This window comes from Mirounga leonina, unplaced genomic scaffold (genome assembly GCF_011800145.1).
Source record: "Mirounga leonina isolate KUSES-001 unplaced genomic scaffold, KU_Mleo_1.0 Mir_94, whole genome shotgun sequence".
NCBI lineage: Eukaryota > Metazoa > Chordata > Mammalia > Carnivora > Phocidae > Mirounga > Mirounga leonina.
The window spans coordinates 33209688-33224141 of record NW_023270855.1 but is presented as its reverse complement, the minus strand read 5'-3'; the positions used below and the strand labels follow the sequence as shown (position 1 = coordinate 33224141).

The following is a 14454-nucleotide window of genomic DNA, read 5'->3' as shown; positions in this document are numbered from 1 at the left end:
AGCTTTGTGTTCTTAAAGGTGACTCATGCCGGAGAGAAGAGGACGGGTGGGTAGTGTGAGGGCAGAGAGAATGAGGGTGGTGAGGGATGGGGCCCCTGCAGATGTGCGGGGCAGACAAGTCAGTGGCTTGGAGAGGAAGAGAGAGAAGGAGAGATGGGTCCAGGCTGCACTGAGACGGAAGACTTGGCAGGGCTGGGTTACCCGGCACTGGGAAGTGAGGGGGCGGGAGGAGCAGGCGTGACTCAAAGCTTCTGGTTTGGACAGATGGGAGGACGGTGGCACCACTTGCTGAGCTGAGCTGGGGACTTGAGAGGTTTGGGGGTGGCAGATTGACAGGGTTCAGGTTTGCACGTGGAGAAGGTGAAGAAGCTGGTGGTGGGCCATCGGAGGAGGGTGTACAGGAGGAGAGACCCAGGGGTGCCCAGCAGAGTCGCGTTCAAAGCTCTCCTCTCACACTTGGCTGTGTGGCCTTGGTCAAGGACTTTCCCTCTCCTTGCCTTAGTTTTCTCATATGTACCCTGGGATGATGTGGGCAGTCTGTCCTCAGAGTTGAAAGGGTGTGGTGAGCAGCCTCCAAGATACCCCAGTGATCCCGTCCTCCTGGGACCCACGTGCTTGTGTGGTGCCCTCCCACACTGTAATAGGGTCAGTTTGTGAGACCAAGGGACTACATGTATGTCACTTTGAAGGCTACGTTATAAAAAACATTGTGGCTTCTCGGGGTGCCTGGGTGGCTCAGTGGATTAAGCATCTGCCTTCGGCTCAGGTCATGATCTCAGGGTCCTGGGATTGAGTCCCATGTCAGGCTCCTTGCTCAGCAGGGAGCCTGCTTCTCCCTCTCTCTCAGCCCCTCCCCCTGCTTGTGCTCTCTCTCTCAAATAAATAAAATCTTAAAAAAAAAAAAAAAGACATCGTGGCTTCTGTCTTCTTTCTTAGATCACTGGCGCTGGGGGACACCCCAGCTGCCATGTTGTCGGAGAAGCTCAGGTGAAGAGAAACCACTGCTTCTTGCTAAAAACTACCCGAGTGATCTTGGAAGTGGCTTCTCCAGCCACAGCCCAGCCTTCCGTGGACTGCAGCTCCAGCTGACATCTAGACTGTAAGATCTGCTCTCTACCCAATCTGCTTCTAAATTCTTGACCCATAGAAACTGTAAGGTAAGAAATGTTTATGTTTTGAGCCCCTACATTTGGGGATGGTTTATTATGTGGCGATAGAGAACTGGTCCAGAGGGCACAAACACTTAGCACAGTGCCTGGCACAGAATATGCAGCATCTGTGGGTCGAGTTCAGGAGAGAGGCTTGGGCTGGAGGTATGGATCTGGGAATCTTTTGGCTTAGAGACAATAATGGAATCCGTGGAGGTGGCTGAGCCAGTCCACAGAGATGGGTAGACAGGAGAGGATGGTCTTGGCCAGAAACCTGGACAGAAGGGGTGGGTAGAGCAAGAAGAGGCGCATCTCCAGGAGTCTGAGGGGAGGGGCTGCAGAGGAAGCAGGGAAACTAGGACAGGGCCCAGGAAGAGGCTGTGTCCTGGAGGGTGTGGTCAACAGCATCCCTACAGGGAGGCCTGAGTGCGGGGGGTCTAAGGAGGTTCTTTTGGATTCAGCAACAAAGATTCCTGGTGGCCCCACAAGAGCTATTTAGGTGGAGAGATTGAGGCCAGATTGAATATTGTGGGTTGGGGTGTCAGTATAAACACTTTCCACCCCCAACTCCCAAACCAAGATGGTTTGCAGGAGAATCCTATAGAAAATCTAAACTACAGAAAATCGCACTCTTATATAAGCTGTATAGTGAACAGACACCCATTCCTTAATTGATTTTATGAGCTCATGTAGCTTTGATAGCAAAACCAGACAAGGAGAGAAGAGGGGAGGAAATTAGCAGGCACATCTCATCGTAGATATGGATGCAAAAACCCTAAATGAAATATTGGCAAATGCAATCCAGCACTATATCGAAAAAAATAACACATCATCAAAGGTGTGTTTATTCCATGAATGCATGGACAGTTTAATATAATAAAATCCACCGATGGATAAGGGGGAAAAAAATCTCACGTCGATAAAATTCAGCAGCCATTCCTAATAAAGCAGAATAGGGCTTCCTTACCCTCATAAAAGGTATCTATCAAAAATCTACGACAAACACTATTTTTAAGGGTAACATATTCGAAACAGTCAAGAACAAGATAGAAATGCCCACTGTCATCACTGCTATTCCACATTGTGCTGAAGATTTTAGTGCAGTAAAACAAGGAACAGGAAATAAAGGCTGGACAGGGAGATACTAAATGTAATTACTTGCAGACTCTATGATTATTTAACAGAAAATTCAAGAGAGGCTATAAACTTATTGGAACTAAAAAAGAGTCCAAGTTTGCTGGATACAAGGTTATTATCCACATTTCAGTAATCATCAATATATTGTAAAATGCATATTTGAAAATATAATTTATAATAGCAATAAATATTTCAAGAGATATATAGGAATAGTTCTGAGAAAGCAACTGACAAAATTAATTCCTCTGTTTTTGGTTGAGGAAAAGGGAAATAACTCTTTGAAGGACACCAGCAAGCCAGGGGGCAGTGCTGAATTTTCAGTGGCATCAAATCCTGAAGATCTGAGTATTGGGTAATTCTGGTAGTGTTTTTCTTTTGTAAAAACTAAAACTCATTAGATTTTCTGATTGTAAATTCAATATCTATGCATTCTAGAAAATACAGAAAATTCAGAAGTACGTTAAGAATAAACCACTAACATTCCCATCCTATTACCTAGAGAACTGTGACCAATGACTTGACATATTTTCTTCAAAATTTTTGTCTATGTATATTTGTGTGTGTGTTTTTTTAAAGATTTAATTTATTTATTTGAGAGAGAGAGAGCACAAGAGGGGTAGGGTCAGAGGGAGAAGCAGACTCCCCGCTGAGCAGGGAGCCCGATGCGGGACTCGATCCCGGGACTCCAGGATCATGACCTGAGCCGAAGGCAGGTGCTCAACCAACTGAGCCACCCAGGCGCCCCACATACACTTTTTTTTTTTTTTTAAGATTTTATTTATTTATCTGAGAGAGAGAATGGGAGACAGAGAGCATGAGAGGGGGAGAATCAGAGGGAGAAGCAGACTCCCCGCTGAGCAGGGACCCCGATGTAGGACTCGATTCCGGGACTCCGGGATCATGACCCGAGCGGAAGGCAGTCGCTCAACCAACTGAGCCACCCAGGCGCCCTGTATATTTGTGTTTTTTAAACATAAGATTAGAATTATACCACGTATACCATTTTGTGCATGGCTTATTTTCATACACATTTCCCTGTAGCCTCATCTAGTCCTTTCGAATATGATAATACAGCACTCAACCATGTTGATGAAGCATATGCCATTCATTCAACCTATCGATTTGAGTTTTCAGAGAAAAACCAAATTATCAGATTTGACTGTGATGATCATGCGGATAAAAGTTAAACCCCAGAGCCAACTCAGGCACATGCAGACATGAAAAACAGGTGAGTTCCTAAGGCCAGGGGTTATCCTGGTGGAGAGGGGAAAGGACAAAACCAACATCATTTACCTGGTCCCGCCTGAAAGAGGACAGAGATCTGGTGAGCAGGAAGCAGGAAGAGAATGGGATTTGGAAGGACTCTATGCTTGCCGACCAGTTAGCTCTGAGACTTTAGGTAATTCCCTAGGCTCTGCAGCTTTGGCTTCCGTAGTGGTAGACTGAGGACGATACCGGCGCCAGGCTCACCTGGGGCCAGCTTCTTCGGGCCTCAGGGCCTTTGCACGGGTCATTTTCTCTGCGGAAGTCAGTTCTCCCCTTCTCTCCACCTGGCTGCCCATGTCGACCCTTTGGGCCTGACTGCCCTTCCCTCCCCTGCCCACCGGGCCGGACGGGTGGCCTTATCAGAGGGTGGCTTCCCCTCAAGGAGGGCAAGGCCAGAAGGTGTTCCGGCCACAGGCGGGGTGTCCAGGTCTTCTTGGCCACCACCGCGTGTGGCCCCTCCCCTTATTCCCCGATTCCTCCAACCCTGTACTTAGAATCCCAGGCGGCGATTCTTAGGACTTAGAATCACAACTTGTCATTATTTTGCAGTTTCCTTGGGTCTTGTCTCTTTTCTCCTCTCATTAGGCCCCCTTTCCGTCTTGGTAGCCGCTGTACACGGTCGGGGCCCTGTACGTGTTGGTGAAACAAGAGAAACAGCTGTGAGGACCCGAGTCCGAGGACGCAGGGAAAAGTGCCAGGGCCTGGGTGGATTCCAAACTGCGGTCGGGGGCGGAGCCTCGGGGGCGGGCCTTCGGGACTGCGGCGGAGCCCGCCTGCCCGCTCGGCCCAGGCTGCGCCCCGCTGAGCTCCTCCGGCCTCTTGGCCCTCTGGCCTCCCGCCCGCGCCGCCGTTAGGGGGCGCCCGCGCTCGTGGCGCCGCGGCTCCGCTGGGAAGGCGCCGCCCGCGGCGGGCGGCAGGAGCCGCAACTCCGGGCGCGGGCTCAGTCGTCCGCTCTGCCGCCGCCGCCGCCGCCGCTGGGCGCAGGCTCGCTCGTCCTCGCGCTCCCGCTCTCCGGCCGCCGGCGTCTCCCGGCCGGGCCGCCGCCGCCGCCGCCGCCGCCGCGCAGTGAGTGGGGGCGGGCCCAGGGCTTGGGGGCCTGGGGCTCGGGAGGGCCAGGCACAAGGAGAAGCCCGCGCGGAGCGGCCGGGGCAGCGGGGTTAGGGAGAATCCGGGCGGTGGTGGGCCGCGCTGGGGGGACGGTGGGGAGCCGGCGCGGCGCGCTCCGGGGCAGGCACGAGCCGAGCGGCCGGGCTGGGGCGGTCCCGGGGCCCGCCCCGCGGGGACGTGCGGCTTCGGCGGACCCGGGCTCGCGACGCCGGGGCGCACCCCGCCCGGGCCCGGAGCATCTCGTGTCCCACGCCGAGCCGGGTGGGGTGGGTGGGGAGACTGTGGCTACAGGGCAGCAGCGAGGCGCGGCCCGGACGGGGACACCTCGAGTTTTGCTCAAAAATGATTGTTTTAGGGGGTGGCGCTTATTAGCCACCGTCTGCCCTAATTTAAGGCTGTGACAGGGCTTCTGAGCTCTGCCTTAGGGCATTTTCTGCCCTCAGAGACACACTGTGAGTGCAGCTGAGTTCTTTATGCTCAGATTTGTGTATCTTGGCATTTTTAATGGTTGATGTCGGAGGTGATAAATGACCGTGGTAGTGGGGAGCCCCCGAAGCACCTGCTGGGCTGACAGTTGTGGAGGTTGTGTCTGAGGGTGGGACGGGAGAAACGAAACGCAGCCTCTTTGGATATTCTGCTGAAGTTATCATGTTTAAGTATAGCTGCTCTGGAGCAAGTTGATAAACCCAATTTTAGGACTTGGCGACAGAAGAGGTTTGAGTGGCAAGCCGACCCGGGGTGACCTGGTTTGGCCAGGAATGTTTGGGGTAGCCCAGGTTATCTCTTACCATTTCTCTTTGGCATATTTATTTTCTTCCGTCGCAAATGTCCAAGTGCGAGCTCAGAATAGGAGAAAAGCTAGAGGACAGCATTTAGTACAGGCCCGAGCCCAAGACTGATGTTTTCAAATAAACAAATGTGTGGCTAGGAAAAGGAAAAATCTTCTTATCTGCAGGGTTGGTAGTTTGAGAGAACTTGGTCTGTGGTTGAGAACTATCAGTCCTTACTAATATTTCATTTTATGTAATACTGTAGATATTAAGGATTGAGTGATGAGGACTGCCATAGATGCTCATTCCTAAGATTTGTATGATTGAAATTTTCATAAATCATATTTTACCCAAAGCATTCCTACAGAAAGGAATCCTAGGGTGAATCCTTCTATGGATCCCTCAGTGTGTCTTGAATTTTGATATTTAGAGTCTATTTAAAACGGAACACACGTATTTATTTGGGTTTTGCTTTACCTTAGAGATAATCCTGAGTCATGCTTTAGAGAAGTTCCTTCTGTGATCAAGAGCTCAGATGTCTGGTGGTCTCTATACAAGCTGGCTGCTCCCCTTTACCTGTAATTCTGCCTTGTGGAGGTCTGGAGAAAGGAGGGCCTGGGGAGATTGGAAGCAAATTAAGAGGCTTTTCTTCCATATTTGTCTTGTTTCCATGCCAGGGTTCTAAATTACTTGTGTTCACACTTTCAAGTTTCTCAATTTACCACAGAAATTTTGTTTATGCTACTGCCAATAGTATTTTCACGTTTGTTTAATACTTGCCAGTTTATAAATGCTTTTCTATTCATGATCTTGTTTATTTTTTCCTTTTCTGCAAAGAAGCTGGGCTTAAAGAGAGATTTCCTCAGGGTCTCATAATTAGTAAAAGAACGGAAGGGGGATACAGATCCTCACGAGTAACCAGTTCTCTTTTCCTCTGCACTGGCCTGCATGTGACTTCAGAACCCTAGTCCCGATCTGTTGTTACCCTGTAGGTTGGTTGTTGCCTTTGTGTTATGCCTAAATGGTATCATTATTTTGGGGAAGGTGGTATTATCCTATTTTATTTTGTAGAAACTGAGGGTAAGAGGAATCTTCTGATTTTGCGACTATTTGTGACAGCTCTTTAGCATTAAGGTCATTTTTTCAATCTAGACCTCCTTTCCTCTAGACTACATGGAGAGAGGAGAGAGAAAAAAATAATTTTTTTTTATTTAGAAATTATTTAAAATTATTTAAAATAATTTCTAAATGAAATATTAGAAATAGAAAAACAATCTATTTCTGCGTTGGTATGGTTAAGGATACCCTAACACCATAATCGTGTTCTCCTTGTGTGCCTGGCTACTAGTGTCAGCCTATATGTGAATGTTAACCCAAAAGGTCCCTTTAGATGTCGCTGAACTAGTTACTATAAAAAGTATTTCATTTTCAAACTCCCATGTTTCAAGAACTGAGGAATTCCGTACAATAGGTCATTTTGAAGGTATGTATAGATGGAATTTATTGAGTCTTCTTTTCTGAATGCCAGACACAAAGATTTCAGGAGAACGGCATTTTACAAGGGCTACCTGGAAACTTTGGGAAGGCAATAGTTACAGGTTTTTACTATTTATCCGAGTTTGGAGGTGTGTATTCTGATGGATAAGCTGTTACATAGGAGTAGGACTTTTGCCTGGGAGAATGCTTAGTTTTAGTCTGTAGCAGAAATGGCAAATCCAGAATATTTATGTAGAATTAGCTGATCATAACCAAAAGCTTGATTGTAGCTCTGCAGTGATGAGAATGGCCCCGGGTTCTTAGGTTATTCTTTAAGTTATTAACTTGTTGGGTTGTGCATTTTTCAGATTTGCCACTTTAGAAAATTGTTAGCAATTTCTTTTAAGGCTTTTACAAATTCTTTAGTATGGGTTTTCCTTAGCTTAATTATCTGCTAACATTACACTGTCAGAATTTACACATTAGTCATAATTAAACCTTTGAAGCTTAAGTGTGGGTGAATCTTCAGTACTGCTTTATATTCTTTGGGAATGGTCAGCCACTTGTTTCCACAAGAATTTTATTTGCACCAAAGGTCAGATATTTTCAGGTAGGACTGATTTTCAAGGGCTGGAAGCCTTTCTTTGAACTTTATAATTGTTTGTGCTTGGTTGCATTCACTGCTGTTTAAAATGATCTTTAGTAAGGAGAGTCACTTTAAAGAAAAAAGTTTTTCACGTTACCCTCATAATCTCTATTCCTGGCAAATTTTCTGGGATATTAGATTTTTCTTTGTCTTCATCAAGTAAAACAGACCCATTTGATGCCCATTTTAAGATCTTCCTTCTGCTGCCTATCTTGTGGTCATTTAACTTCTCATTAAGCCCTCCACTAGAGACTGTTCCAGAAGAGAGAGAAGATGAAAAGCAAATGAATCATTTTCTAATTGTTAGCAGCTCTGAAAAATGATTTAGTAGGAGAGATTGACACTATCCCAGAAATTCTTTTGGATTATGTTTTATTTCATTCATCTGTATTGTCTCTGAGATGTTCCTAATAGTCATCAATTTAGAGGCTGATTATCCAGCTATTGGATGGCCAGGAATCTAACTGCTTTTTTGTTTCTTGCTGTATTTAAGCATTAAGCATCTCCACAGCGGATGTTTAGAAGTAAGGAGTAGGGATAAAATTTAACTGATCAATACTATTTTTTCCGCCTTAGAGCTCCTTAGTGAACAATTTGATTTTTTTTTGGACAGTTTAGTCATTGTTATTGGAAGTGACCGACTAATCGTAACTTCATCTTATTATTAATATCTGTATCTTCTACACAAATGTAGGGAGGCTTTTGGGTGCTTTTTAAGAAACATGGGCTCATATAGATTCCCATAATTGCTTTCTTGAATTATTAAGCTTGAGGTTTCTTTACATCTTTGTATCTGAACAGAACCTGGGCTTTTGCTGTGGAACAGATTCAAAGGCATCATCTAATTTTCTTTTTATGATTGTTCAAGAAGTTAGTTTGTTTTGGTTTAGCAGTAAAAAAGGGGTAAAAAGGATTAATAGTGGACAGACCTTGCGTAACAGCTGTAACATTGATGATGTCTGGTTTTTTCCTTTGTCTTTGGTCTCCCATTTCTCATTTAATCATTCGGATGTTCATGGATTGGAGTTCTTCACTTCACTTAAGACAGAGGACACCAGCCTTCAGTCACCCTAGTGAGTAGGGAGGGTCTTGCTATTTTGCCTCAGGGGAATTTTTACAAACCCATTGTGACTGTTCACTTAGACTGAGTTACTATTAAATTTGTAAATAAAATCCACCTGCTGGGGGGTGTCAAGTCAATCCTTTCAGTTTCTTATTTCTTGGATTCTGTTCTTTGAGTTTCCACCCAAAGAGGGGATTTATAGAAAGATCTAGACTAGGAGTCAGAAAATCCAAGTTCTTAATCAGTCACTTTCTAGCTGTAGGAACTTGAGCAAGTCGTTTAATCTGCTGTTTCTCTATTTTGTATCTCTGAAATGGGGACAGTAATTCATGCATTGCTTATTGTATCAGGAATATTGTGGGAGAAAAAGGCCCATTTTTTTTTATTTAAATTGTTTCTTCATTTTGGAATCCCTCCTCTCAGGTTGTCCAAATATTCCTGCAGAGTTCTCCTGAGCGAGCTTTTTCTTCCCAAAGGCCTCTGCTAGTCCATGCATTATGTAGCACTATTCTGTACAGTTGTTGCATGTTGCCTTTCTTCACAGATAGAAAGCTCCATGAGGGCAAGGATTGTATCTTTCCTATTTCTGTGTCTCCACATTGCACATCGCACCCGCCACACACACCAAGTTGACGTATAATAAATGTTGGTTGAATTATTTTTGAGGCTGTCAGGAATGAAAACTTTGGGTGATAGGAAGATGCCAAAGATGAGCCTAGTATCAGAACTTTTGGATGACTGGCCTTTTAAATCAGTCAGTTATTTGTCTGTCTTTTATCAGTAACTGAATCAGATGCTCATAATATAAATTGGTAAAGCCTGTTTTCTTGGTTCTGTTTACCTCCAATACTGAGAAGCAAGTCAGAGGAATGAAAGGTTGTCACAACCCCCCTGAATATGACATTTGTTCTGTTTCTCACCCTATAGCATATGGGGGTCTATCTATATCCAACTGCTGAGTATGGAGAATTAAACCTGACTGCACGCTGTCTGGTCCACATTTTAGCTTGTTTTCTTTGAAGAATGTGCAAGGTAGAAAAATAGATGCTTCAGGCTCTGATTTCAGCCCATGCTGTGCTATGCAAATGTTCTCGACATGCCTGAGTGACCTTTTTGAGAAAGAGCCTTTGTGATCTTCTGTAGCCAGGGCCTGTTCTGGGAATAGTGTGCCAGATTTCTCTAAAAGTGGGAAAAGTGAATCTGTTCAAAGACCATATAAAAAAGCCAGTGCTTTTCCTGGATAAATACCGATAAGTTCATGTTTCTTACTGTCTCTTGCCAGAGCTTTTGAAATTTGCTCTGCAGTTTGCCTTGCCGGTTGATTTGGAGAATGATACGTGTGAGAGGGGACTGACTAAAGCATTTCTGTAGCTGGGAAAGTGTTTAAGTGCTTTTGAATTGTAGATAAAAGTAAATTCAAACTGGCATCATTAGTATCTGGGTGTTTATCAGTGTCTTCAGGCTGGTTCTCCATAAGTGCCGGCTGAGTGACTTGCAACCAGATTTGTAAGGTTGTCCCAAATTGTGCTCTGATGATTTGGCATTTAAATTGTTTTCTATTTGTTTTGATTATTGTACAAAATGAAATATATCATTATTAAAAGTATAATTAGTGCTTTTTTATGTTATAAAAGAAATACCGTTCTGATGTATTTCTCTTGGAAAGTGATACTGGTGTCTTGGAGGTTTATGGCTTCTGATGCTTTTCCTGAGATGTTTAGTTTCTATAGCTGAAATGGATAAAAAAGAGTTTTCCCTCTCTCCCTTTCCTTAAACCACCTTTTTGATAAGGATTATTACAGGTTTGCACCAGGATAGGGTTGTACAGTTAATCATAATGTTCTCCTGTAGAAATTGTAAAAATTGAATTTTCAGAGAGGGTAGGTAGAATTTGAATGACTGGTTTACTTACTAGGCTCTTCTTCCTTCCCTAAGCATAGGATAAATTTTTTCTCTGAAGATTGTCAGTCTCTTAGGTATGTGTGGACGGTTCTAGAGGAATGCTTTCTTCTCCACATCTTTGCCCTGTAGCCGGTTTTGGCTAAGCAAAGATGAGTAGCTGTCTGTTTTGTTGGTTGGGAAAATCCTTGTCTGTTTTCGTAGTTACATGCGCTGTTACGTGTCTTTTTCTTCTCCCCAAGTTTCCCTGGACCCTGGGCTCCCGAGACAGCAGCGCTGGAGCAGATGGATAATGGAGACTGGGGCTATATGGTGAGATGCTTTTGCAGATGCATTTTGAAGGCTGGCAAATAATTTGTGTGTGTCTTTTCCTGCTTCTTCTGTATTCTTAGGTATAATATGTCTCATAAGAATGAAAATTATAGATTAGTACATCATCCTACCCGCTTAATTAGTTTATTTTTGGGGTCTAGTGTGGTGTTTTTATGTAAGCAAAGTCAGTATGAACTAAGTAACTTGTTATAATCACTTACTTGAGAGCATAATATTTTTTTAGTCTTTAAAGTATGTTGCTCTTAAAACTTATAGAGTAGTGACTATTAAAATGGTCTTGTAGGTGATGGTACAGAGGATATTTTCTTGTGTTAGGGAGGTTAAAGGGTTGAGAAGCCGCCACTTCTCCCACCTGTACTTTTTTTGAGTGTGCATGTCTTCTTATTTTCCTTTTCCTTTGGTGGGAAATATTTCACTTGTTTAGTACCAGAAGTCTCTCTGTCTTTATTTTTTTTTTCTTACATATAACCTCTAAAAGGGAAGGTATATTTATGGTGTATTATTTAGAGAAGCTTGCTTTTCAAAATTAAAGGCCAGATTGCAACATTATTACAAAAGTGAATACATGATCGGATTATAAAATTTGAAAGCTGCTGTTAGCTTTTGGGTATATAAGATTGTGTTGACGATCTATGTATTCTAATTTAGTATTTGCCACTGCTATTTCCATGGAGAAGTTATAAAGATTAGGTCTGCACAAATTTTTATTTTTAAAATAAATTTCACGATTTGTTCCCCTTTTTGAGTGGGAAAAACAAAAGTGTTGAAAGTAGATATCTTTATACTATCAAATCATTTTTATTCTATTTTGTGTTAAATTGAGTTAAGAAAAAAGAAGGTCTCTCTTTTTTTAATCAGAAAAAACTTATGTGAGTATATTTTAGCTTGGCTTTTCTCTTCAATAGTGTACTCTGACCTAAAAACTTCTCTGTAGATACTGGGCCTGAAATTAAGTGGCTTTGGAAGTCATGCTCTCCTTTTTTAGTGTAAGGCTTTAATGAAGTAGATTTATCCTTTTCTTATTGAAAGAAAATGTTAGATCCCTTCATCTGGGTAGGTTTATCATTGACAGTAAAGCTGTTTTACATTATAGGATTGCTAAATACATTATAGCCTGAAGGAATCTTTTGCCTTGCTTGTTGTTACCATTAATTTTCTTAATTTGTCAAAGTTAGGATTTAAGAAATTTCAGATGACTTATCATTTTTTAAAAATTTCAGATGACTGACCCAGTCACGTTAAATGTAGGTGGACACTTGTATACAACGTCTCTCACCACATTGACGCGTTACCCGGATTCCATGCTTGGAGCTATGTTTGGGGGGGACTTCCCCACAGCTCGAGACCCTCAAGGCAATTACTTCATTGATCGAGATGGACCTCTTTTCCGATATGTCCTCAACTTCTTAAGAACTTCAGAGTTGACCTTACCCCTGGATTTTAAGGAATTTGATCTGCTTCGGAAAGAAGCAGATTTTTATCAGATTGAGCCCTTGATTCAATGTCTCAATGACCCTAAGCCTCTGTATCCTATGGATACTTTTGAAGAAGTTGTGGAATTATCTAGTACTCGGAAGCTTTCTAAGTACTCCAATCCAGTAGCTGTCATCATAACCCAATTAACCATCACCACCAAAGTCCATTCCTTACTAGAAGGTATCTCAAACTATTTCACGAAGTGGAATAAGCACATGATGGACACCAGAGATTGCCAGGTTTCCTTTACTTTCGGACCCTGTGATTATCACCAGGAAGTTTCTCTCCGGGTCCACCTGATGGAATACATTACAAAACAAGGTTTCACGATCCGCAACACCCGAGTGCATCACATGAGCGAGCGGGCCAACGAGAACACAGTGGAGCACAACTGGACTTTCTGTAGGCTGGCTCGGAAGACCGATGACTGATCTCGAAGCCTGGGAGAAGTTCCTGGAAACTGACTCTCCAGGACATGGAAGAGACTTTTTTTTTTTTTTTTAAATCACAGTGTGGGATTTTTTTTTTTTTTTTAATATTTGTATTTATTCGAAGGCATTGACGACCAGAAGGAAGTTTTGTGCTTTAGCAGACTCCTATATGTTTTGTTCCCTTTACCTTGAGTATGCATGTGCCTGTTCGGAGCCTCCAGATACCTTTTTTATAAAAAGAAGTATAAAAATCATTATGGTATATAATCTCTTAACAGAGCTTTTTTTATTACAGTGCTACAATGATTTCTGATTAAATGGTCCCTAACTCAACTAGAAGGCTAAAAATGCAGGAATGAAAGAATGAACAGAGTACTCATGATGCCTTTGAGAAAAACCAAAACATCATGTAGGGTGACCTAGTTTCCAGACCAATAAGCAGTATTGTAATATTAAAGGAAAACTGTTCCAATCATTTAAAAGTACTTGTTAAGTACTGCTTTTTACAGTTATGACAACTGTTTCTTTCTATGCATATAAATCAAGCAACCAAATATCTGTAGCCATGGAAATGTCTGACTAGAAATATTTATATTGGATTCTGAATACAAAATGTCCCTGTGGTAGAACTCTTACTTCTTATGCCTGGTGCAGTATGATTCCCAAGTGTACTGTCTACCAGAAGAAAAAAAAAAACTAATAAAAAATGAAATCTGAAAATTAGGTTTGTATTTGTTGATTATTATTACTTAAAGGGGAAATCATATTTCTTGCCTCAAGTGTGCATTGTTCTGTTTATGTCCCCATGTATACTGCCTGTCGCATCTTTGTATTTGACTCAAGAGGACTCAGTAGAACCTTAGGATGCAGTTTATAGAATCTCCTGTGTTGCTGGAAGCAGGAATGGATGGAATTAATTGTTTTGTCTAAAAGAGTGCATATTTGAACAGTGAACATAGAGTTTGATACATTTTTTCAAATAGGGCTTAAGATTACAGATATTTTCTCAGTAAGCCACCAGTTGTCAGCACTGAATATGACCCTTACTCTAGCTTTGTACTGAGCACAGGGACAAACTGCCTCTTCAGCCACTTTTTTTCTCACAATATTATGGTGGCCCACAAATATATTTTATTATTACAGTTAAGTCTGTTCCTGAGGAGAAAAACTAAACTGCAGTGAGTGAAGGCTCTGGAACAGGAGATGTGTATATACTTTACTTCACTGTGGTCTTATTTTGGATAGTTGATTTGATTCTCTTTCTTGGAAGTTACAGGAAGATTATGTTAGCTATAGTGAGACTAGTTTGCTAGAACACCGTATAAAAGGAAGTCATGTAATTTCTTCCCTGTTTTCTAAGGGAAGAGTAGAGTTCAGAGGCTGTGTGCCCTTGGGTGGGTCACTCCTTTTCTCCTCTTCATGAGAAGATTCTGAGATTCTCTCTCTGAAAGGAGGATGAGAACACTTACTTACATCCATTTTTGCCCATGTCTCTGAAAATTTATTTTAAGATGTGACAAGTGACCAACATCTAGAAACCTATAATTACCCCGTTTTCACCATCTTCAACTAAACCGTCTTCAGCCGTCTTCAAACTAAAACCCCTTCATGCTATTGGCAGGTTGCCGTGGTTTCAGTAAACGTGCTAGTGTGACGTTATCTTTTTAGAAAATTGTCTCATACTTAAAATTGATTAGAGGTT

General features: G+C 42.8%; 2 protein-coding genes across 8 annotated transcripts in view; both read left to right on the top strand.

Moving 5' to 3' along the window:
* The window catches only part of PXK (PX domain containing serine/threonine kinase like), a 109468-nt gene extending 105972 nt beyond the window's left edge, over positions 1–3496 (top strand). Inside the window, exons 18-20 of one of the 2 annotated variants that reach the window (XR_004677762.1) lie at positions 937–1157; positions 2546–2637; positions 3413–3496. The gene's annotated coding sequence lies outside the window, so the exon portion shown is untranslated. Of the gene's footprint in view, positions 1–936; positions 1158–2545; positions 2734–3412 lie in introns of those variants that run through there. The other variant, XR_004677761.1, reaches the window with a different exon arrangement.
* Positions 1093–13472, top strand: KCTD6 (potassium channel tetramerization domain containing 6). Of its 6 annotated transcripts, XM_034996740.1 has the most exons (4): positions 6700–6911; positions 10549–10589; positions 10755–10824; positions 12066–13472. In XM_034996740.1, the coding sequence occupies exons 3-4, from the start codon at positions 10798–10800 to the stop codon at positions 12750–12752; spliced, it is 714 nt and encodes a 237-aa protein (XP_034852631.1). In that variant the 5' UTR covers positions 6700–6911; positions 10549–10589; positions 10755–10797; the 3' UTR covers positions 12753–13472. The 6 variants fall into 6 exon arrangements, with proteins under 6 accessions (XP_034852629.1, XP_034852628.1, XP_034852632.1 ...); XM_034996738.1 differs by lacking the exons at positions 6700–6911; positions 10549–10589 and adding an exon at positions 1093–1157; XM_034996737.1 differs by lacking the exons at positions 6700–6911; positions 10549–10589 and adding an exon at positions 3428–3513.
* The last annotated feature ends 982 nt before the right edge of the window (positions 13473–14454 follow it).